Below are 27744 nucleotides of genomic sequence, written 5' to 3'. Positions count from 1 at the left end.
ACGCTTACGTATTGCTGCAGCACTAAGGTAAATACCGATGGGGGCACAATTGCAACTTAACTTATAAAAGCCAGCAGAATTGCGAGGTAACGTAGTAGACAATTGTAGAGAGGTACAGTCGCATGCTTTTCCGAAAATAATTTTATCAATAAATATTATTTCATGTAGGTACACTGTGCAGTCTACCACAACAATAACCTTTGTGTTTGTTTACTGTTTATACCAAACTTAGTTGACTTGCAAGAAAGTGTTTTTTATTATTATTTTTCATATTTTTATATATTTTATCTATATTTATTATTGTAATAAATAAAAACTATTTTTAATTCAATATTATTTTAAATTTTTAAGTAATAATGGAAAAATGTATCACTTGAATTTTAAAGGTAAGTCAATAAAATTACTAATATACACTATACTTCATATTTTGATCAGCTCTCTCGAAGGCCTGAAATAAATTTTTAGATATACTTCTGTAATTCTGGTGCATAGACTAGCGGGCTTAATTATTTTTTTAGATTATGGCGTATTAATTTATTTAGACGAATATGTACATAATTTTTCACATTTATTTTCAGTGAATCTAAACTTGGAAATTGAAAATATTAAGTTTTGTAGATCAATCATGTAATAAAATATAAATAAAAAAGTATTCAAATTTTTTTACATCCTCCACTCCCTAAAAAAAAAATAAATAAGATTTTGGCTATATGCCGGACAGTTTTAACTTGATTTGAATAAAGATCAATGATCATGCGGTAATGCTCCGAGCTGTTAAATTGGTTGAAAATTTGGTCACTATTGGTTTCAAATTTACAATTTTATTATCATTATAAACTTATTATTATCGCATAAAAAATTAAAATTTCCATTATTTAATTATATATGTTCAAGAAATATGAAATTATCTTCATTTTAAACAGATAATATCTATTTTTATTGCATTGCAATCGGATACTAAAACTAAACTAAAAATATGTATTAGTGATCTGAAACCTAACCAACCCTGAGTCAAGATTGTTATAAGATTTATCAACATAAACTTTTGTCGCAAGCTTAGAAATATAACGAAAATATAGTTATATAAATATTAAATATTGTATCACACAACTTTACTTATATACTTGAAGTTATCTATAAATTATAATGTTAGTTATCGAAAAGTACAAGTTATGTTTATATTATACATAAACAATGTGCGGTACTGATCTATTCCGTATTCGATATGATAACAGTGTAGATATGCCATCTTATTAGTCATCTGTATACCCAAAATTTTACCTAAATATTGATTTTTATTGTCTACTATTTTGTGTGCAAACGAATTTTCGTAAATTTTAGAAATATAATTTTATGTGTGTAAACTAGTCTCCACCCTAAAATTCATTTTTAAATTTAGCAAAACATAGGTCAGTATCCAGCGGTAGTATGTACTTACTTATTTGTCGCTAGTTTTGTTTTTGTACTATACATTTATACTTACGTATAAATGTGTGGCTGACACAGCATTAGAATTAACTTTTGGTTGATAGAAGTGATCTAAAAAGTTAAAAACCATTTACCTAGTATCCAGTGGCCAGAATTATGTAAGGGGGGTAGTAACTAGTAAGTATAAATTAAATTAAGTTTTTTACAATTTAAGTAAGATCTGTTGCTCAATTGAACTATTTAAGAACCAAGTTAAGTTGTGTATACACAATAAATACATATTATAAACACTTGAATATGAAATGTATCAATTTTTTATTTGTTCATAGAGTTATACATACAAATAACTTTAATATTTACTATTTCTTTATAGTAAACATATTTTTTTTTTGTTTTGGCTAATTGATTAGACGCCTTACAAATATTTATGACTATCTATATAAGTATCTACGTATGTGAAGAAAACAAATGTTATTTTTACAAATATTAAAAATTGTCTTTTTTTTAAAATTATTTCATGTCTAATAGTCTACAAGGAATACCGATGTTTATAACATAGACATAAAAATATATTTATATTTTTATACTTTATACACATTATCTATTTGGTGTGGCCAAATCACGTAATAACATACATGCATATTGTGATTGTTAATTAATGACATTGGACGGAATTTAACGTAGGTACATAATATAGTTAATGTTATAATTTTCGTCATTGACCATAACATATTATATACTAATCAGTTATCACTTATTACTATATAAATTACATATAATGTATTCATTTTGACTGTGAATTGTACTAGCTAATCCGACTTTGTGTTGCAGGTTAATAAAAAAAATAAATATTTTATAATTTGTTATGTATGCATCTGTGGAAATATTTCTTTTGATAAGTTCCATGAAATTTTTGTATCTTCCAGAATTTAAAAATATTTATGAGTCGCTTATAATTAAATCAACGAAGTATAATATAGGTTAGTTTACTAATAGGAAAATTTAAATCAATTTATACCGTAAATATTTTCAATTTGATTTTTAAAGTTTGAGATTATACTACTACTGCACAGAAAGTTCTGTATTTAGCAAAATTTCAGGAATTCATAGATATTTCATACTATTATTATTAGATGATCATTGATCAGATATATTATGATTAAATTGTTTTTTAAACTACATGTTAGTGTTATTAAATACTTATCTATTTCCTTTTATTGATATTGAATATTTTATACAACATTAAGTTTAAGTTATTATTGTTTGTTTATTCGTCATCGCATTGTATGAACGATGCTTATCTATTAACATTTTTTTTATCGATAGTAAACATGAGATTTTAATAATAATGATTGATCAGAAAGAAAAATTTACATACAATATATACTGCATAAATAAAAAAAAACTAAACAGTTTTCTGGGTGAAAAGCTTAAATCAAATAATGAACCTTGAAAGTTATATCTATAGAATATAACCTTTTGGAAATAGGTATCCTACAGGTCAGTTGTTCTCAAATTATTTTATTCACGGAGCTTTTAAGCTCTTAAGTTTTCAAAAAAATTCTACCTAAAATAACAATGTCAATTTTAGAGAAAAAAAGAAAAATACACATAGAATTTTATTTAATATAGACGTGTTCATAAACCCCATAATATATTATTTTCACAAGTTACAGAGCACGGTTTAAGAGTCACTGCCATAACGCATAGCCGCATAGGATAATGGTTATAGGACATAGGTATCTACAAGTTACTACGTAGTATCTATAAACTATAAGTACATACTATACCAAAATATTAAATAAGCCAATCCAGGTAGGCGGTAAAACTATATATCGTATCTTTCATGTCAAAATCCATACGTTACCTACATAAATAAATATAATAGGTATCATGATAATATCTAGTTGTTAGTATTTTTTTAAATAAAATAAGCATAATAATAATTTAATATATAACAACAAATAAAAATTAACAAATGGTTAACGGACAGGCTTATTGCGCGAATATATAAATATTATTATGTAATAGTTAATATAGGCAGCGATTATATTATATATTCGGTATACTCATTACGTGAGTATATTATAAAAAACGCAATTTACTATAATTATAAAATATAATTATTATAATTATTCCTGCCAAGTAATACCTACGTCCTACTCCTATGGTATGTTGATGTTTATAAACAATTATCAAACCAAAATGTTATCAATTATCGATAACAGAGTATTATCAAGTAGGTATCAGATTAATGTAAACTAAGAATTAATACCGAGAAATTCAATTTTTATTTGTAATTTTTAAAAGCACGATTTTTTGTCCAATATATATTATTTTTTTCTATTATTTTATATTATCAAACTTTGATAGGATTTTTCCTTTGCATGTCGTATTATCTCTCTCGTGGGAACACCGATACCGGCAGTACCCATCCCATTTAAAAAAATTGAATTCTAGAACATGATATTCTAGAAACGTACATTATAATTAACCTCGGTGCTCTGTCCGCTGCTCGCTTCTCTCACCTATTATGGGGGAGGGATATTAAGATATCTCCCTCTCAATCATTTATTTATTTTTTGGTTTCCGGAGTACTTAATTATTATAAGAAATTAAATTAAGTAGGTACTTAATTTAACATCATAAATAAATACAATAACACAATAAATTCAAGTTAGTAATAAATGCATTTATACTTATTTTAGATCTACATTGTATATACTAATAATTAATATAATATATTTCCTTGTTATTTATGTAACAGCTATATAAGTATGACCTATGTACTAATGTACTGTTTACCGTATAACCGATCACGGATATTGCTTTAAAGTTGAACTCGGTTCTTGAATAAATAAAATAAAAAATAATTTATTAGTATTCATATAAATCATTTGCTAATCGTTTAAAATTTTTAATACTATAGTGCTAAGTGTCTATAGAATTTCAAATTTTAAAATATTTTTCTTTTTGTTAAGTATTTGTGAGAAAAAAAATGTTATTAAAGCACCGATAATAGATCAGGAGACATAACGACTTTGTTAATGTTCAACACCGTGAATGCGTTCTGCCAGATTAATTGCTGAACGATCTAGGTGACATTTTTTAACTTTCAAATTTACATATTATTATTATTATTGTTTGATATTATTATTATTATTGTTTTTACATAGCTTAAATATTATGAGACTGATTTTTAATCTTTATTATAAGGCCTAAAGTTTTAAGTTCATAAAAAATTAATTTGAAAATATGATAATAATTTTCGAGGAAATAACAAGATATACTAAATACAAAGAGTTTTCACACGTATTTATTCATAAAGCATGCTCACTACAATTATTGTTTATTCAATTAAAATTTTATTTTTTCATTCATTTAAATTTTGAATGTTTGAAATTTTAAGTATATTTAAAGATTATATTTTCAAACATTTGGATTTTTTATACCATTTAAGGAATAGATAGCGATTTATTTTTATAAATGAGTAGTACCACTAATATTCACTGATGTTTTTTTGAACATTTTTATGTAGATAAATCGAAATTCAAACAAGTGGTTTCTGAGTTATTGAACTTTATGTATTAAATAGATAATACATATTATAATCCATGATTAAAATTTTCGTCTGTATTATAAAATATTAAATATAATAAAAAATTCACGACATTCGAAAGGTAATTTTTTGATAAAAATAAATATTTATATTTTATAAAACAAAACCCATTCAGGTATATGTATTTTATATACATAATGTTTGGAGAAAACCGTTAGTGTATTGATATTTTTTGTGTGAAAATTTTTACTACATTAGCTATGTATGCATAATATTAGTTTATAGAATACATCGTTTTATTAAACGAGCCAATATATACGTAGATACATGTCGTTCACTACGCATATTAATATATTATTCTGTTTGAAATTTTAAGGATAAAATATGCATAGTTGCAGCTGTTTGCACAGAATATATAAATGTATAATAATATGGTCAAATCAAAAATTCGGTGACACGTATAGAAAATAATATTTATCTACGTAGTTTTCATACTGTTTATCAATGTTTATCCATTCTATGGGTTAGTGTGTTAGCTATTGATAAATCAATTTAAAAATAAACAACATTTAGTAGTAACACGTGCAGTAATGATTTACTATAATACAATAAGTAAAAAATATTGATAAATTGTAGACTGTTAAACGCGGTTTAGATTCGGCTTATCTGCAAATCTGTATCATGACATTTATATTATATTCTATATTGTTTAGTCGTTTAGTGACTTAGTGACTACATTGCTATGTGATTTTATTTTTAATTCCAATATGACACGATCGTGATCGGTTTTTTATAAAAAACAATTAATTATATAACTCATTACTCACTATGCAATAGAATAAAACGAAGGCACAACCGTTATTATTCTTTCTCGGCGATTTTCAACGATTAATTAGTTGCAGCATGCTACGGAAGTGTACAGCTACTTACATACTTATTGAATTTCTTATTTTCCCTATCTCTATCTCTTTTGGCCGATCATTCGTTTTGCTGCTTTTTAATATTATCAGAATAATAATTTAATATTTTATATTTATGATAAATATAACACACACACACACATACATACATATATATTTACATATTATATATTATATACATCCCATTGGTTTAGGTACTTACAAAGTTATAATATATTAATGCATGTCAACTCGGCACTCGCGTACCTTAAACCGCGATTTTATTACATACGTCAATCGTTCACATAATGTATATATTATTATAATTTATAATAAGCACGTGCATTACATGGCTATATTTGTATACTGCACTCCGGATTCTTATAATACCTATGTATATATTCATATTGTAGACCGATTTGCTAATTCATTTATATGCATACGTCACCCATGTCGTTTTGCTGTTACAAACTTACAGTTATATAAACGTTTATACGAAGTCGAAAATGAATAAAATATGACGCATATTTATAGTATTTTAATACTAGGTAAGGTACATACGTAGACGCACTTATACGTATAAATAGTGGTTTTAAGTTATAGTATTAAGTTTAAGTATAATATAAATCAAACATTGCAGGGTCAGGTACTCAGGTGCACTCATTCCGATTGCTTACGTTTTTTCGAAATACCTAATGTCATTGGTAAAAATGTATGTATATTAAATAGTGTGATTTTTTAACCACGAGTTTACCCTAGCCGTTATATTAAACATAAATGTTTATTTATTTGAATAAAATTCTAATTTTTGAAATATTTAAGTGCCGATGAAAGCTTTTATTTTCAAAATGTGTACCTCAACATCTATGTAATGTATTTTGGATTTCGTTAAACGCATATGATTTTTTTTATAGTATTATAGTTATGGATAGGTATAGGCATTTAAATTTATATTTGAATAAGTGTTTAGTTTGTGAGTTCTTAATTATTATATTAAATGTACATGTATAATATGCAATCAGCCATCATGTTCAGGGGGTGCAAATATTTCGGATGATCTTCCCTCCCCCAGAAAAAATATTATAAACTATATTACATTATACTTCTTTTAATTAATTTGATTAATAAAAAATGTATTTAATAATTCAATTCATAATATAAAAATATTTAAAAACAAAATCACAAATAACCAAGTTACTTATATCATATTATAATATAGACAATAACTTTAAATAAATAATAGTCTTTCAGTTTCTTATTTATATCTATCTCTATAATTTCTTTAATACTTATACTAATATTATTCAAAATATTATACAAAGTTTGTGCTTAACCTCAGTTTTAAAATCATTAATTACTCTATCGGAATTAACTTTTACTGCTAATTTTTGTTTTACACTGAGAAAGTGAGAAGCACCAATGTGTTTAAGCTGTCTTGTGTCATTGTCGTTCGAAGTTTTAATTTTATAATAGACAATTTGAAAAACGACCTTTCTTACGTACAACTAGTCACTGGTATTATCATAAACTTTTGAATAACTTGAAAAAAGTTACTAAAATACGACTTATGGTTAGATATTTTCAACTATTGTAGCCAATTATGAATTAAGTTAACTTTTATAGTAATCATTATTTTTTAATGATTGTATAATTGTATGCAATGTTTCTTGACTAAATCATTCATAATGCCATTAATTATTAAATCTAACATTGGATAGAAATATTTAATTCTAAGCTATCCTATTCTTTTAGAAATCAAAGCATTACTTATTTCAGTACTTTTTTTAAAAACCGTTGAAAAATATTCTTCTTTTCGGATTTTTTGAGATAAAAACTGAAGAGCATTTATATTTTAAATAGCTGAAAGTAGGTCATTGTCTTGTCTTCACTTTGTAGATTTTACTTACTTCATTGATTAAACGTAGAACTGGGTTCATTATTTCTAAGTCTAACATAAAATTAAAGCTTTGAATTTGGTATTATAATCCATGGCCTTAAGCATATAAATCTAGTAATTTTGATAAATTTTTAATTTATTTTAGTGCAGGAATTAATACTAAGTAGTTACGTTTTATTGCTGTAATTGCTTCTGCTCTACATGCCCATCTAGTATTATATAAGGCCATAAGGATTTTAAAATGTACACACTTTCTGATAAAATAATATTATTGTCGTTCTTTGTTATATCAAGTACAAATTTCAAAATACTCATTTAAAATAATGTAATATTATAATAGTACCTAAGTATAATATAGATTATAGACTATAATTATTTATATTAGGTATTCAGAATATCAGAATATTTTTTATAGCAAATCAGTAAGATTGTATTTATTTTTTTTAACTTTAAAGAGTAAAAATATTTAAATTTTAAATTGAATGAAAAAAAATGTAGAATATAAGATAGCGTTAAAATAAGAAAAAAAGTAAAAAATGAAACCTAAATAGGATGTGCTGCGTGGATTTATTGATCACGATAAAAAAAATCATCTGTGTATCTACACAACAAAATATGCGAATTTTTAAGTTATAAAATTTAATGTTCTATACTCGGAGGAGGTGTTATAAATGTAGTATACAAGACACTATGGAATTGCGCGAAACAAAACCAAAACAGGAATGAAAATTGAATTTTTTATTTTATTATTATTGTTTTTGTTTAGTTCGTTGCGGCTATATAGGACTGTGTAGTATTATAGTTTTCGATGCTCCACGCGCACGAGTCGTTATGTTATTTGTACGTGCTGAGTTGGGAGGGTTTGAAGCGGTGATGTCGAAATCGTTGTCACGCGTACATCCGTCCGTGGGGTGGATGATCGCAAGGGGGCGGCTTGGTGGCAGTAGCAGACGTTATATTTCAAGTCAAAGGACTTGTAGAAAAAAAGGAGGGGGAATTCCGTGCGCGCAAGATTTTATATTTATGTACCTATGTATATATATTACATATATATAATATATTATATATATTTTTACAAAAACTTCAGCTGTTCTTGGACACGAGGCATACGGTTTAGCTTATTCGGGGGTAACCCTCCAGGTATACCTATGTCCTATATATCGTATTCATCAGGCGCGGGGTGGTGTATCGTGTTTGCCAAAAATACAGATATGTTTGAAAAATCTTCGTCACCGTTGTCGTTGGACAAAAAAAAAAAAGAGAGAAAGAAAAGGAACCCAAATTTTTGTAATGCACGAAATAGGGGGAAGAATCTTTCGGCAGCGCAACATGTGTGCCTTCTGCGTGTCTCGCGTTCCTTTATAATATATAATATACCATTATTATTATTATTATTATTATTTGTCTCTCCCCACACTCCCCGCTGCCGTACTCTTCGTGCGTGCGTTTTATGAACACGAACAACTGGATTTGCAGCCATGAAATTATTATACTCTCCGTCGTTTCAGCTGTCTCGACGGCAACGGTATAAGACGGTGGCAGCGGCGGCGGTGGTTGTCGGTCCGATGGAGCGCCTCCTGCAGTTTAAACGATGCGTATTATACAATATAATATTATATTATACCAGCATACTACCGCTGCGATATTAATAATAATAACATAAGTATAAACTAATGTCGTCGATAAATAGTATTATAGACGATATTCAATAGTAGCATATTACAACTACCGTAGGCTATAATAAAATTTTATACGTAGGTAATGGTAACTGACGAGTTTATTATAATGGTGATAATTATAACTGCTCATAATATATTATACTGTGCATACGATACGCATAATATTTTGTATGCAAACGGCACGTGTATGTTATAAATAATACACGTTTCCGTGTTGACGAGCATTGCTTCGAGTCTTAGACCATATATTTAAAAATTATAATGTATTATACCATAATGTAAGTATAACGATTGATAATCGTATATTTGTAATATTCTACGTACAACATATTATACCCGCATCGTAAGCCTCGGGGCATTCGGGGCCACGAGACTATATTATCTACTTGTTAATAATGTTATATAATATTATGTGCGATGTAATTATAAATTGTTGCTTGGCGCGCAGTGCGGCGTATTGTAATCGTATCAATTCACTCAAAACTGGTTCATCGGCCAAATCGCGAGAGACGCGCAAGGTGTGCGTGTAGGAACTTACCTGTACAATATATTATACATTATACGTATACCTATATATACAAAAAACTATACATATACATACACATTATTATGCGTGTATAGTGCTTGCACCTATGTTAAACAGTTTGGCGGTGGTGCAGCCCGCAGCGGTCTCTGTCTCCTGCAGCACTCCCCCGCGCGACATAGGGTGTAAAAAGAAATGCACGCAGGGTGAACGCGACCCATTGTCGGCGCCGCGGCCGCCTGCACGCGGTCTTCCTGCAATCCTCTCTCTCGCTCGCACCACGCGCACTCGTCTGCTCCCCCACCCGTTTTCTGGGTTTTCGTTATTATTATTATTATTATTATTTTTTTTTTTTCGGCGGGCACGTTCGACACGACCGACGACCACCTGCCACCGACGGGCCCGTCCCGCGGCTGCAGTCGGCTCAATCGTCCGTCCGCTGCTGTGTGGCGCGCGCTCATCCGCTCACCGTACCACAGTCGATAACGACACATAGTAGTAGGTAATATCGTTCGCGAAGGCACTCGCCGCTGCACCGCACGTTCCACGGCTTTAACCCGACTGTCGCCCCGTAATATTTCATAACCCAAAAGGATTAAAAAATATCGCCCCGTCGCGATATTCGCATAGCAGAAGGCAGACGACAGAGGCAGTGATAGCCGTACAGCGGAAACCGCAACCGCCAGCAGCCGCGCACGTCTCTTCTCGTTTTCGCACCACCTCCCCCACCGACCGTCATGAAGCTCAAAGACGACGGCGCCCAAATGGACCACCACCTGAACATGATGCTGGAGTTGGTCGAGCGGCTGGAGCGGAACAGGTGGTCGACCGGTTCGGGTGGCCGGCGGTGGCGGCCGGACGTCCGGCCGCCGCTGATGCCCCTCCAGGCCGAACTCCGTACGCTGGAGCTCTGGCGGTCCGTCATGGCCGAGTGCCTGGCCACGTTCCTGTACGTGGCCGTTGTCTGTGGCGCGGCCACGTCGGACGCTTCGCCGGTGCTCGGCGCGGCCGCCGCGTCCGGGTTCACCATGCTCGCCCTGACCGTGTGCCTGCAAAACGTCTCCGGTAACGTACCGCAAATATTATAATATATAACACATTTTATTCACGGAAGTACGCGACTTTCGTTTTCGTTCTCTGCAACTTCTCGTTTGACCTATCTGCAGCCGTAGATCTCCACGGGAGTCAGTTGAGTCCTCTGTAACTGTACGATGCAGTTTTACACCCAAACCATGCCTCCCCTCGTCCTCGCTGCATTTCTTCGTAGTCGTATCCTATACCTACTATCCCGACGTCATCGACGTCCTGCGTCTTTTTCAACTGTAGTGATTTTCGCGGTAGGCTCTTGGGTACACCAAACATTCTCAACTCATCTGATTCTGATATGCCGCGTTGGTTTCAAGCTGCATTGTCTCGGTTAAAGTCTATTATATGAGATATTTTAGATAACGATATAGCAATACGTCTCAAAGACGTTTTGTTGTTGTCAGTGTTGTCATTGTCTAAGTTCGACGTTTTATAATATTTTCTGTCGGTTTTCAAGTGTATGTAATGTACCTATCTATATATGAAATATACGTAGAATAAATTGTAGATCCAATCACCCTGTAATCGTCACTCGTGAACGGCTTGATTTGGATCTATACTGTTATATTTATTTAGATTTTCTCCATTTTTGAAACGTCTGCGATTACTGGTGATTGGTTTACAAATAAATACATATTCACGCGTTTGACATACAATCATCATTAAATTGTATTGCCATCGAACCCATCGTGTTATTTCATCGTTAAGGATTATGCTCAAAGTGGTTTTCTTTTATAATATTATGTTTGATTAAATGCCTTTTATAAATTTATTTGTCGTAAATATTGTAAGTTATCTATACTCATAGTATACCACTACAAGTAGCTACGTAAAGTTATAAAATAAACATGTTATCATCGAGTTATCGTTGGCTAATAGTTGTGAAAGTACAATAAAATATGGATGTATGTTATATTAAGTATTTTGTAAGATAAAAAAAAATTAGTTTAATTTTATGTTAGTCACTGTCATGCATTATTAGATAGTTATTAGTTTATTACCCAAAGGCTATGACCCATGTAGTGTATATAACTATAGTTATAATACGTACATACACAAGATTATTATTATGTGCTTATATGAGTAATGAGTAGTATATATATATGACTCGTACATACAGCAACAATTTATATTGAAAGAACAAATAAATATTAAATATGAATAATGTTATACATTATTTTTAACCAATACCAATGAATGTATTAATACTGTTATTGTATTATGTTATTATTTAAATGTTTAGATATAATTTTGAGTAGAAGAGGTATACACTATACGTAGTACACAATATCGAAGGATTCTTTTGTTTTCGACGGATGTACAAATGTCGTTGTTGCACATTCCATTTATATAACGTGTATTTGTATATTATAAATATATATATTTATACATATACAATACACCATAATATAACAGACAGTCTGTGTTTAACATTTACAGAATAATAGAAATTATGTTCAAGGGTTTTGATTTTCTGAACTACAATATTATATGGCTAGTGCCTTCGTGGGCATCAGCTGAAAGATAATTATTAAAAAAACTTGAAAAACAATTTGACATTCCCCTCTTCAACGTCACGGTCGTTCTGCATGGATGGTAAAAATTTAATTGTAATTATTATTTTTTAGCCCGCAATAAATTGTAAATTGTTATTATATACCTAAGACGAGTTTACGTCAAGAATATAAATATCTGATTTAAGACTATTATTTATTTTCAATTCCCTATTAAGCATTTTGAAGTCGGACACGAATTGAAATTCGAATCTAGTTTTTATATGTATACTGGTATACATCATAATATTACAATATAATCTTATATTCTATACTTTTAGTAGGGAATAATAGAATGAAATACTCATTATGACAGAATATAGTGACTTTATATGTGTCGTATAAAATATAATAATTATTCGTAGTCGCTGTGCTTATACTACTATTAATCGTCACCCTCACTAAACGCCGCGTTCGCTATCGCCTTTTGTATAAACGAAAATATTGGCACTCTTCAGCGGTTGATCGTCCAAACCGTAAAATTCGACATTTATCAAGTTTCCCCTCACAAGCATACATTTTACACAGAGTCTGTAAATAATATCGAATGTATTTGTGTGTTTGTGTATAATAACAGAAACATATTTTATATCTAATGTCGCTGTGAAATATTTCAATTCGTTTCCTTTGTATAGATTTGTAAATCGTCTCGTCCGCCATACTAATTTTTGAATCAATATAAGTGTATACTTCGCCATAAAATAGGAACGATAACGAAAATAAAAGCGACACAAAAATTATTATGGCAAATAAATGTAGACACATAGGTTGGTAGATATTTACCTGGTAACATTCATATATTAATAATTATAAGACTATGCTACGCCGACATACAGATGGCAGAAACAATTATTTATTTCAAACTAATATCGCAAATTACCTACATGATATATGACGGTATTTCGTAGAGAAAAACACATGGTCAGCTGTAGTGTAATCGTTTATTTTTTTTTTTGTGGAATTCGAGACGGTTAAATCTCACCGCATTCTCGCGCGTTATTATTCGCAAACCAGACAAAGACAATAATACGTGTAGTGCATTGTGGGATCCCTTTGTGATGTATTATATGTACGCGCATACGTCATCGTCTTTCTGATATCGTAACTAAATAATATTATATACATGTTAAAAAATAAAAACAGTTTACTGTAATCATTTTTTGGCAGAAGCATAACATGACTTGTTTACAAGACATTTAAGTACATTTGTACATAGCTAGATATTATTACGAGTAAGTGTGAAGTGTCCAAAATTAAAAAAAAATCTATTCATAAACTATCCATGCGACTTATTATCATTATAAATCGATCGAACAAATTTTTGAATTGTTGATGCATGAGTGTCAATGGAATTGCAGCTTAATAAAATGTACATATTAGCATTAAAGAAAAATGGCAACAATAATTGTTTAATCATTAGTCCATTTAATTTAATTAAAAAGCGCGTGAATACGATTTGTTCACATCGAAAAACATGCCAGCTAGCTGTCTTGGATCTTAGCCAGAAGAATACTCTTGTAGTCTATATTGTATGCATATATATTTCCTTTCTTCGCAGCAGCGGTAGTTTTAATTTGTTTTCTTTAAAAAAACTATTATAGAGAGTAGAGGCGATGAAACACTATATTAGTATATTATATATAATATATATATATATATATATATATAATATCTACGACTCCACTGAATCGGATTAGTTTTTTATACTGTCGTCGATTGACGTGTAGTGTGTAGTATTCAAATGTGGTTCCCATGTGCAGGATGAATGGATCTTTCATCTTTTCATACAACAAAAACCGCGTACGACTGAATGAAAATATGATTCAACTAAAACAAAAACAAAACTCATAAAGAATATTAAAAAAAAATTTTGTGTGCCGTTGCCTAATCGAAAACTTCGTTACGTACTTACCTAAATAAAATAATTTTTGAATGTATTATGTTGGGTGTATTCGATAGTTAATAGTAGTAAATAGTAATAAAAAATTAATGTATGTAGGTGAAACGAATTCAAAGTTAATCATGTATATGTATATGTATATATATATATATATATATAAATAAATGAGTATTAGGCGTAGTAGATCTAAAATAGTGTAATATGTACAATGCGCGTGAAGGTTATAATAATATATTATACATATGTATGCCTACTTTGCACCTGGTTTACGTGTAGACTCCATTGCAATCGATGTTATGACATGGAAATGTTGGTGTTGCGTAATGCGCGTGGTGTAGTGGTGCTTTTAATAGGTATTTTTTTTTTTTATTATTATTATTTCGTTTCGTCGGAGGGTCGAAGTTTCACCTGCTCGATGTCACAGTTTCCATGAACGAACGAAATCTATAGGGAATGCATATATATATATCATACTATATACATTAAACTAAATAAAAAACAAAATAAGTTGGAATTTACACAAAACGTGTGCAGGTAATGCGTTTTACATCCAGAGGAAATTTTTTTTGTCGATTGTATTTCATATGCTGTATTGTGTTTATATATTTTTATAAAAACGTCATGAAGTACTTATATATCATTACAGAGTCTAAGACACTTAAACACAGATTTTCATGAGCAAATTAATTCACCCAAAGGATTTTCGATTTGTGTGCGTAAAGTTCGCGGACTCGTCAGGGGTGGCGTGCGTGTATCCAACACGTATTTTTCCAGTCATATAGCGTACTACCACGATAATACAATACTTTATTATACATGTAACAGACCGCATATAGATTTTTTTTTTAAATCTATGTTCTCGAACTAGATCGTTTACGACGAGTCACGGCGTGGTGTGTCAATGAACCACTGCCCTGATGCATATACGTCCCTACACCGCAAGGTTTAATTGGCCGGCGAATAGGGTGGAACAATATAAACGATATATTATACATGCGGCGCGTTATTATATATTATTATCGTATGTACACGGGCGCACATGTTCGCCACGGACCTGGTTCGCTGCTCTCGTAAAAAAAAAAAATAAATAAATAAAAATTGCCCTCTTCGGTGTCGATAAAAAACCGTATCGGTTGACAATTGGCACTCGAGTCTAACCGATAAAATATGTATATCAAGCATGAGGGCTGAAAGTGAATCAACGGGGCGGCGGTGGGTGAAACCGCGCGCGACAATGAGATAATGATTATGTCCGACGCGCGCACGTATATATATATATATATATATATATATATACATATAAATATTATACAATGTATATTATATTATATTATTATTGGCGAGCATCTGTTGTACGTAAAAAAATGGTTTTGACCCTCGTGTTCACGCGCGGCGGATTAATGCGAGTAGCGCAAAATCCGCGAACGTATAACGACGCCACGCACTTTATAATCGAATCGATATATGTGATATGTATAACACGTCACTGAAAATCCTAACTCTGTAATATTATTATGATCATCCAATAGGCTGCTAAGTTAGCCTATTCGATTAATTTTTAAAAAACATTTTAAATGCAATATAGACAACGATGTGTAAATGTGTTTAGGGTTTATTGTTTTATTTTTTTTATGACTTTTATTAGTTATCTACCAATAAATATAATTAGGTAATAAATTTTTTTTGATACAAAATGTAGTGTTTAGAAATTTCTATGGTTTGGTTGTTCACAATATGATTAAAACATAACTAATATGAACATAAAAAACAAAATTAAATTGTTAAAAATGAAAAGTAAATATTAAAAACAAAAGTAATTCGTCATGTAACTTGATTAATATTTTCGTCTAAAGGAGTAATAATTTGATATTTAACTCGTCAATGCATCATTTTACTCTTATTAATATATAATAGCAGTAGTCAGTACAGTATCCAAATTAGTACTAACGCACTTACCCCTAAATACAATAATATTGTTATATCTGTAATACCTATATGGTATTTAAACATTCTAAACAATATATTATAATATTATGTAGGCACCCAGCAGTATGTAGTATGTTCTTCTATTAAGTTAATTAGTTTACTCACGCCTAAGTATCTACAATTCAGTATGTTGTAAACTGCATTATTTATATCATATTATAATATTCAGTGCTGTATAGCACAACAGTCACATTCTGTTTTTGATACAACAGTCAGAGTAGGTAATTGCAGTGCGTAAACCATCAGAATACTGGGTAGGGCGAAAACAAATTGCCAGCTCAACTGCCGAAAGAAATTATAATTTTATATTGATGCCAAAAATATATATTCTCAAGAACTCTAACATTGTTTTTGGCAGTCACGTCGGGACGTATTGCGTTTTTGTTGTGCTGCTGTAGAAAAAAACAAAATTAGAAAGCTGATTAAATTTAGCACCAGAAGTTTTTATCAATGATGATTCTTGAAGTTTTTGCATACACAATATTCTAGGCTCTCAACTTATAGAATTTTAATATTTTGTTAATGATAGTACCATAGTCAGCAATTTTTTTTTCAAACGAGGCAAGATTTTTTTCATCTTTTTAGAGATTCTTGAATACTAACTTATTACCTTTTGTTTTATACCTAACAGTCCTGTTTATTTAATAAATACATAATATTTAATTTTTCTCTCGCAGTACAACTACGAAAAATATAATGGTTTAAGATCAAAATATTCTGGTATTAGATGAAAGATTTTGTGATATCACCCATTATAATTATACCAACTAAATTTGAAAATATTAATCCACGGCACGGATTAAGATATTATGTATGAATGAAGATAATATTATCAAGCGTATTTTAGACCACGATGGTCTTATCCATAAGCATGCTAGAAACAGACAATAATATAGACATACAGTAGGTAATAATGATAATATAGTATACTAAATGTTGTAATCATAATATATTACGGTTAATCATCTATTATGAATTTATGATAATAGGATTGTTGGGTACGTAAAACAAGTGAATACTGAATATTGATGAATGATTATAAAATAAATTTTTTTATAAATATAAATTATAAATTATTCATCGCAGATTTACATTGTAATATAATAATAAATAATATCACCTATAGGGCAGGGGTGGCGAACCTACGGCACGCGTGCCAGAGGTGGCATGTTGGTCAAATTTCAATGGCACATAAAAAATTAAAATTATAAAAAATGATGCTATTTATAAAATGTTAGTTATAACTTATAAGAAATTCAAAGAAACAAATTATGTTTAAAAATTATAACATTCCTTTGTAAAATATATTGTATTATTACTATATTTGTTATGTAACTTTATTTTTATCCTTAGAAAATATAATTTCCTTTAAGCACGTAAAAATTTTTCAAAATCTATTGATTTAAAAAAATTTGACACTTGACCTAAAAAAGGTTCGCCGCCTCTGCTATAGGGTATACTATAATATAGCATGTATTGATATAAAAAATAAAGATTTTAGGGATTGCGTGTAACCCATATTACCCCCTAGCTACTGTATTGGGCAATGATATTTTTACATATTGTGTACAAAAAAGTAATTTCCAATTATAGTGATATATATCTTGTAGCTATCATCCAATCAGTATGGAAATAATTACATCCACGTTTGATAAATATTGTTTGAATTTGTGTACGCTACATCTGTTTTTAATACTCATTTTTCAAGAACACGTCACCTGAAAACCATTGTTTAAGAGTATCTTACGATCTCGTCTCACACATGTGACACAATAAAAACACATTCAAGAAGATCGATTATTTAAATATATACTTAACAGGAAATTGTTTTTTCGAGGCAATATAAAGGGGAAATATTATTCTTGTTTTCTATATCTTATATACTATTTATAAAATAGAATCCTTCTTTAATTCAAATATTATTGTTTTAAATTACTTATTAAGCTATTTTAGATTTTGAGTGGACTGATGAAAGTTGTAGTTTATAGTGATGTTATTTATTCATTTTTTTTTTTTTTATTGTATTTATCATTACTTTTTGGAGTAGAACAAATAATTAAATTTTCAATTTTAGTTTCTGATAATTAAATCTAGTTGGTACTTTTTAGGTGTATAAAAGGTAAAAATTCTAGTAACATTTTTCAAAAATAACTAATCAGAAAGAATTAAAATATTAACGAAATTCCAGTTTTTGGCATTTTTTTTTTTTTTTTATGGTGATTCAAAAATAAATAAATAACGTACAAAGATACTTTAGTTTTTCACTAAACATTTATACTAGTACTATTCAGACATGGTATAATTTACAAGATATTTTGTGGTATAAAATAACGTATGAATTTATCAAGTTTTTAGTGTTTTTTAATTTATGTTAAATGTTTGTAACTAAAAAAGTTTGGAAATGTAGCAAAAAACTCCTCATAAGTTGTTATTATACTGTAATCAAAATTACCTTCTCCGCTCAGAATCGTTTTTTCATAAGTACATTTATCATTGAATTCAAATTTAACATATTATCCATTAGTGATTTAATCATTAGGTAGATAATTTATAGAACTAGGTTAACAACAGTCAATAATAATAATAATAGGTAATAATGCAATAGTGTACCATTATTGTCTCAAAATTATGGTCGAAAGTTACTGTGGTACCATGGTGATAAGAATTAAGAATGTTAGCAACACAATTATACAACCAATTTGCTACAATAATGTGAAATATACGAATAAAACAATTTAAGTAGGTAGTTAGATGCAATATTGTAAAAAAATAGATTAAATAATAGAATTATTATAATTCAAAGTCTGTATGTTTGTACACAAACCGACAGTGTTTATATAAGAAGAAGTAGGTAGGTATTTAAATATCTATATATTATTGTAATCGAAGGTATGACAATTCTAAATACTATAAGGTACTCGTTAATCTAATCTACTAGGACAATTAAAAAACAACGTACACTCATCATAAACGCGTATTTTTAGTAGTTTTATAAGCTATATAGATGGGCAATAAACAATTTGTTGCCTAATTTTATTATTGTTCGTAATGTATTTCGACTAATTTATATTTTAATAAATAGTAGCTGATATATAACCTTGAAAATCAAAACATCAATATTTATAAGATTAAAAATGTTATTGAAATTAAAATAATATAAAAAATAACTAATAACATGGTCTATAGACGTGCTTTTGCGTAAATATAATATAGATATGTATTGTTATTTATCTATCAGTTATTTGTAAGTGTACTATTAATATTGAATATCTAATGCAATTTGAAATATTAATAATCAATTTTTTTTTAAATAATATACCTACTTAATTATATTTGTAGAGTTTAAAATTTTTTAATTCAGTCAATTATATTTATTTTATTTTTAGTATTTATAATTTATACAACTTAAAATTATCAAAAATATTCTGTTTTCTAGAATTACCTAGTTAAAAATATTATTTTTTAGAACAAAATACATTTTATAAAAAGCACGTATTGGCCATTTTTTCTTATCAATGTTCAATTTCATGTATTTATGTACATTTATATTCTATATTATGTGCATATCTACTTATGAACCAATTAAAGAATTAGGTAACTTATAATACGTTGTGTAGGTACCTACCTAATCTAAATGCACCTATATACAAGGCCTTAAAATATTATTTACCTTCTCCTTTACTTGAATTTATTCAATAAATATTACTGGACATTTTTAATTAATAATAATTTTTTTTTTCAGGAGGACACATTAATCCTGCATTAACCTCTGCCATGCTGATCACAAGAAGGATAAGCCCCGTAAGAGCTGTTATGTTCATAGCCGCACAATGTGGCGGCGCAGTAGGAGGCGCTGCAATAATCTACAGGTAAATAATATTTGTCCCGCCGTATCATATTATGTATGCTCTATGATATCAAATAGATCGTTATGTATTCATTATTATATTTGTGCTCTCTGTATCACGTACATAATATCAAATTCTCTATATCATGGTACTATCGGTTTCCAGTGTTTCCGCTCGAAACTACTTCACCAGTCTGTACGATCTACCAAACAGCAGCACGACCCCGTGGCAACGTTTCAGCTTAGGCTTGCTACTCATGTTCTTCATCGTGTTCACGTATTACGTGACTAATAATACGTTTCACAAATGGACCGGAACTTCGGCAACGGCAATAGGAGCAGTATACTTTGCGTGCGGTTTAGTGGCAGTAAGAACAAATCCAATAATCCCTTATAAACAAACTACGAGTAATTTTTTGCAGATGCCTTTTATTAATCCAGCCTGCGCGTTTGGACCGGCACTTGTGATGAATCATTGGGATAATCACTGGGTAAGTTGAATCAATTTTATTATTGTTAATAATGATATGTTTTTTTATCAAAATATTTTTTTTTTCAATCAAGTAAACCAGTAAAAGTAAGTATTCTACTTGTCTTATGTATAATACTGATACACTGGCTTAGGATTATTTTTGACAAGGAAAGAGGATGTGAACCAGGGGTGAAATTCTAATAGCCGGGGTGAATATTTTAGAATTAAATAAATACAATTATTTACTTCTACGAAATATATTTATGGTGTGAAGTTAAAATATAAATGTAAAAGTGTAAGTTCTATCACGTCATACTTACGAATATGAAATGTAATAAGTATATATATAGTTAGTAGTACACACACACACAAACTCATTCACATACTCGCGGTAATTGTATATTAGTTTCGAAGTTATAGCTTTTTGAAGTTTGCTAATATACCTTACATTACCTACTATTTATTATGCGCGTTAAGTACCGCCACATCACGTAACATTGTGCGGAAGTGTGTAGTATTGAATGCTGATTTTTGGCTTTGCTGATTAAAGTATTACTCTGATAAGTGAAAACAGTATCAACTTTTTAATTCCCAAATAACTTTTAAATCTATATTGTTCATCTAATGATTAATAATAAATATAGAAAAAAGTATAAATATTTTTTAGTTAATACTTTTAATATTCTCATATTAGACCATTAAAATATAGAGAAATAAAAATAAAATAACTTTGTATAGGTACTTACATAGAATAAACTAAGGACGATATATGACAGAGGCTGGAGGGGGAAGTGGACGATGCTTAACCGAACTTTAAAATGAGCGAAATACTTCCTATTTTCCTATCTTGTCGTATAGGAATTTAATAATGAGAAAAAATTAAATATTTGATGTTGGGACATTCGGACATAGGTGTGGCTAGAGTAAAGCTTAAAATTGCAATTGTAAACGACACTCCAATATTGAATTTAATGTGTTTGTTACTTATCTAACATAAAAATAGTTGGTGAATTCAATATTTTTTCACATCATAACCATGTCAGTATAAAACATGTGATAGATATTATAACAGATAATTGAAGTATGACACATTAATACAATACAATGCAGTGATGGATGTGCGTTTCAATATCTAATACGATGGCGATTAAGTACCAATGTAGGTGAGACGCGGTTGCTTATTACTTCACGTAAATCGTAACAAACAAAAAATTACAAGCTTAAAAAACTATCAGCAATCAAAAATTCTGATTATCTGCAAGTTCATATCTAAAATATTTGAAAATCGTAGTAAACTTAATTCAAACTTAATTTTAAATGGAGGGGTTGAAAAAAAAGAAATTATGCAAAACATCCAAAATAAATATTTTCTTAGTATATCTATAAATAATGTTTTACCCTATGAAAAATACAAGCATTGATTCAGTTACGGATAAGTACCTAGTTTATAAAATGGATCTTCAATATATAATTTTTTTTTTATAATTTCTTTAATACTATTTTTTTACATATCTTAATCTAAAATTTAATGGTTACTTATGTTATCAAATTACTTAATATGCAGGTTTATTGGTTTGGACCAGGAGCGGGAGGAATCATTGCAGGTGTAGTGTTTGATTTAATATTCAATCCACAAAAACGAAAAGCGACGATAGACGATTTGAATGGTAAGATTACACATTGTGAAATTAAAAAATATCAAATCAATATAGTACATATATTTTTATAGATGACGAAAATCTGTGTCAGATACAAGTACCACACAAAATTATTCGACCAGCTCTTTCCCCTCCAACACTATCTGCTGATTTAGATTTGCCAGAGCCTTTGTATGAAGGAAGTAGATCGCTATACACCCGTTCACCAGTTTTAACTCGTGGAAATTTAAGTCGTTCGCAATCACTGTATCATTCAAAATCTACCCATAACTTGCCACCTCGTGATTACCTGCCAAGACCGGGTCCATTATTACCAGCACAATCGTTATATCCACTGACAACGGCAGCTACTACAAAGTGCAATGATAGAACAGATAGGCCTGATAGACAAAATCAACAAAACCAACAAAGGCAATATGAACCTACTTACAGTGCTAGGAATTCATCAACAGTCAACGCTAGTGGCATCCATAATGGTTTGTAGCTTATAAAACTAATAATAAAAAAAATATTGATATCATTGCCTTTTTAAAATATTTTTAGGAATATATTCAAAAAGTAATAGGTCAGAAACATATAGGCAACCACCGAAAGATTCAGCAGATGATCTTTATGGAATTTATGGTAATTCTCAAAATAAATCACAAAATCATCATGGTAATCATTCAAGGAGTGAGTATGTTTATCGATGGACACCACCAAATTCAGTTATGCACGAATACTCATAAACGTGTCAATATGTTATTATATGTACAGTTTGCTATGTGAATACTAATTTTTTAATTGTAAATTATTTAGTATAAATATATTTATGTAAATAAATTTTATAATAGAATTAATAAACTAATATTTAGTTTACTGTATATTTATTATATTAAATTATCTACCTTAAAAACATATTTAACTAGTGGCTTTTTTTGAATTGAAAAAATACTGTGTTGGTGTATTATGATATAGAGGTTTTGAAGTTTGAAACAACTTATGTGCATACCAATGACATGCTTGGATAGGTTGATCACTATTTTTTAAATCATTTAAAATATTTTTTTCTACATCACTGATGGATGTAAACTCTTCTAAGATACTTTTTAGTTTATCTTCACTACAATGTACAAATGGACAGCATCCTTCTTCAGAAACTTGAATATTTTGCTTCTAAAATAAATAAAGTAATTAGAACTTGTTTAAATTATTGAAAAATTGATGAAATATACCTGCATTAAAACACAAGATGTCATTTGATAATTTTTTTTTGATCCTATCATACCATAAGTATGTCGGACATTGTATTCTATTTGTTTGTGATGTTCTTCCCATGAATGTGTGCATGTACTTTTTAGATTTCCACACTTGGAATATTCCTGTTGAAATAACATTAAAGTTTGTTCTAAAGGTATTCCTATATCTTTTAAAAATAATGTCAACTGATAACGTGGATTATGTGCAAGCCGATGATTTGTGAATAATGAATTTAATGACAACAACATGCAAGGAGGTAATAATATTTTGTTTAAAATAAGTTCTTCCAAAGATATCTGTTCATTAATATTTTTCCAAAAGGCTATTTTAGAATTATAATACCTATTTATTTTCTCATTAAGATATTCAATTCGTAAATTGTTATTATTTAAAGTAGATATTGAGCGACGAATTGTATGTAATGATTTAATATAAATTAGACGAAATAAATCAACTAATAAACTGTTCCATTGATTACAGAGTACAATGGCAATGCCTTGATTGAGGTGCACTTTTCGATTAGAAACTAACGTAGGGCATTTTTGCCAAGGAACTGAAAAAATTTTTTTTGATTAGTCAAATATTAAATATTTAAAAAAAAAAATTGAGTTATTAACAAACCTTCAATAGACTGTAAACTACAATCTTCATTGCATGGTACATGTTGCTTATCCTTGTATTCTGAACAGCATTTTAGTAAAATATCTATATTATCGTCAGTTACATTATAAAGTTCAATATCATCTATAATTTTGATTAAGTATTTTCTTAAATAGTTTGGTTTCAATAACTTTAAACGTTCTGAGATTAAACGACATTCTCCTTCTATGATCATCTCCTTTAATGTATTATCATCTGTTAAACTTGCATGGGTTCTGAACATATAAATGTATTATTTTAAAACAAAGACATTTTTTGGAGTTAATTCTTTAAAATGAAAACATAATAATTAATAAGTAATTATAATTTTATAGGCAAATATTTTTTTATGACTTAATATAATGTGAAAAATTAAATACTAATATATTATGACGTAACATATATTTACAGAAATATATTACCATGATATCAATGCAATTTACTTAAACTTTTTAAAGTATAAAAACTATTTAATAATAAACTATAATATAATGTATAAAAATGTATATTTAAACGTTAGTTTTTATTTAAATTATTATAAAAAATAATTTAAATTTAATTTTTAGAATTTAACTAGCTTAACTACACTAAATAGTTTAACACATTAAATGAAGAAAGTTTAATACAATCAAAGGCATATATAGGTTGCTTGTTTTCTTCAATGGATCATCAAATAGCCAAAAATTGGTAAGTATGCAGCAAGACTGTTTCTCAAATTTAGCAAATGCTTAGATTTTTTGTACTATTTAAAGAGTGTTTTGTGGCGATATTAATTAATGTTTTTAAATCAAAATTATTAAGCTAATTTTGTACTTAAAAATCTTAATTCCTTATCTTAGGTCCTTAAGTATGTTTAAAAATTCCAATAATTAGAATTTGAATAAATAAATTATTAAAGAAAAAATAAGAGTAGCTTTGTGAATTGTTCATTTGTAGTGATAAATATTATATATCTAGGTACAAAAAAAAAAATTGTTCTAGTTGCATTTGTGAATATACAGCTACTCGGATTTGATTTAAAATGAAGAAATGTCAATATATTTAATCAGAATATGATAAAGTATAGAACTATAAGTAGGTAATTACATAATAATCTGAGTATTAGAAATATTAACAACAAAAATAATAACAATAATAATAATAATAATAATAATAATAAATGTTTTTACACAATTTAGGATTTTTTTAATGTATAACCACAATCCTAGGATTCTCAAATATTGCATAATGTAGTTGGATTTTAGTAAGTACATTCTTACTAATTAATTTAGGGAAATTTCTATTAAATTATGCATTAATTATAAAATATAGCCAACTTAATTCATTAATATTACCTAAATAAAATGATTGTTATTTGAATTAGATAATCATATTATTTGTCAATTAAATTGACTAATTACAAATAGAAAGGTAAATGTTCAAAATAATACAAGTATAATTTGTATTCATGTTCATGAACAAAATTTAGCAATAAATTTTTATAAATTATAATAGTTATAGTATTGTATAATAGCAGCAATTAAAAAAATAGAAATAATCATGCATAAAAGTAAAGTATTTAAATTTTTTGTTGCTAAATATCATATATAAAAAAATTTTAAGTTTAAGTTTACAGTGGGTTTAATAGATATAAATAAGTATAAATGAAATTCATACCTAAGACACAGAAATCCAGAGTAGTCTAAAAGCGAAGAATTTTTCAAATAATTCAAGTGCTTTTGTTGGCCACTTAATTTGGAATAAGTAGCAAAATGTCCCAAACGAGATAAAGCTGAATCTTCCACATCAAATATGGATAGATTTATATCTGGTACTTGTAAATAAAACATCTTTTATTTTCATTATCTGAAAAAAATAAACCTATAACCACCGATATGTATGTATTATAATTATAATATAAACTGATAATTATATTATTATACTCAAATTACAAGTATAGTAGTAGGTACTTTATACTATCAAACAAAATCAAAAAAATGTATTATTAAATAATATTTTTATTTAACGTATTTTGTTTTACTGTTATCTGTGTTTAACGTTTATCTATACTTGAAATAATAGGTGGCGCAACGCGTACCGTTCTGTTTGAATTTGTTATCAATGTAATTTTTATCACTCCTTAAGCAGCTGATTGAATCTCGTTCGCATAGATTATGTTATTATCATGGATTTTTAAGATATAATTTATAAATTTCATCTTTGTCCGTGATTATTATTATATTTATTTTTCAGTAATATTGTTTAACAATTTATTATCTGGTATTAAATTAAATTTTAAAAATGCCTCTGGCATTTTGATACATTGGACTTGTTATGATTTTATGAGTTTATAACTTAATGCGTTATGACAACAGAAAATTTATGATTTATGACTGTCTCAATTGTGTTGGTATCTAAATTTAAATCTTGAAAGCTATGATATTATGTTATTAATTAAATATTGATAAATTATTGTAAGTATTTAACCAAAAAAAAAAAAAAAAACGATTGTGAGTGGAGTTTGGTTTATTATTGTGTTTTATTCTAAAGGAATAGTTACAGTATTCAAAAAATATTGATTATTAGACATTTGAGAATTTATTGAGTTAACTGATTATTACCAGGTACTATTGGTTAAGTATAATTGTAGGAAATAAGTTCAAATAATTTTTTATTCAAATGTTATGAAGGTATTACAATTTACTATAAAACTCAAATTAGTCAAAAGGAATAACCAGAAATTAATATTAATCATGATTCATAAAAAATTGTTTAATACATTAATATTAAATCTGAGCATATTTGTGTAAACATATACATACTACGAGTTTTTCGCAATTTAAATTATAATTATTTTGCTACCTACTTTATATTGAATTAAAATAGTACTTAGTGATATTTTGATGTTTTCGTACATTTTTTATGGATATACTAAGTCATCGAGTGGTTTGTTATCTAAAAATTATATTTTGTTGTTGTAGAAAGAGATGTATTTAGAATTTTCATCTATCGGTGCTGATTCATTTTTTAATAATTATTATAAACATAGGCGATATTAGACATTTTATAAGGGTAGGTTAAAATATTTTAAAATTACCCCTTCTGATGAAAAAATATAAGTTTTTCAAATTTATATATTTTTTAATGTTATAAAAGAACTTATCTAAATGTTATTTGTACAAATATTAATATTCTGAGCTTTTTTTTTCTCATATTATTTAATAAAATTATAAATAAGTAATTTTTTTTTTTATGATAATCATATCAACATAAATCAAACATTTTATTGAATTACAAGAAATTATACTGATTACTGATAATTATTAAATGTTACAGCCTATTTGCAGTATGAATACCTTGTCACAGCAACGAAAATACGGTTTGTAGATATTAGTCATCA

General features: G+C 28.5%; 2 protein-coding genes across 3 annotated transcripts; one reads left to right on the top strand and one right to left on the bottom strand.

Annotated features, from left to right (window-relative positions):
- The first annotated feature begins 10404 nt into the window (after positions 1–10404).
- On the top strand, positions 10405–23278 carry LOC112596715 (neurogenic protein big brain-like). Of its 2 annotated transcripts, XM_025342493.1 has the most exons (7): positions 10405–11050; positions 20253–20379; positions 20524–20725; positions 20780–20848; positions 22394–22496; positions 22559–22963; positions 23031–23278. In XM_025342493.1, exons 1-7 carry the CDS (start codon positions 10723–10725, stop codon positions 23213–23215), a joined length of 1419 nt encoding a protein of 472 aa, XP_025198278.1. In that variant the 5' UTR covers positions 10405–10722; the 3' UTR covers positions 23216–23278. The 2 variants fall into 2 exon arrangements, with proteins under 2 accessions (XP_025198278.1, XP_025198277.1); XM_025342492.1 differs by having other exon boundaries at positions 20524–20848.
- A 96-nt stretch (positions 23279–23374) lies between these two features.
- Positions 23375–26246, bottom strand: LOC112596702 (DNA primase large subunit-like). The gene is made up of 4 exons (XM_025342471.1): positions 26022–26246; positions 24348–24601; positions 23702–24279; positions 23375–23642 (listed from the first exon to the last, which is right to left on the bottom strand). Exons 1-4 carry the CDS (start codon positions 26192–26194, stop codon positions 23388–23390), a joined length of 1260 nt encoding a protein of 419 aa, XP_025198256.1. The 5' UTR covers positions 26195–26246; the 3' UTR covers positions 23375–23387.
- Between the last annotated feature and the right edge of the window lie 1498 nt (positions 26247–27744).

The sequence above is a fragment of the Melanaphis sacchari genome, unplaced genomic scaffold (assembly GCF_002803265.2).
Source record: "Melanaphis sacchari strain LSU unplaced genomic scaffold, SCAv2.0 Contig33_pilon_pilon, whole genome shotgun sequence".
NCBI classification, from domain to species: domain Eukaryota; kingdom Metazoa; phylum Arthropoda; class Insecta; order Hemiptera; family Aphididae; genus Melanaphis; species Melanaphis sacchari.
This window is presented reverse-complemented; position numbering and strand designations above follow the sequence as displayed.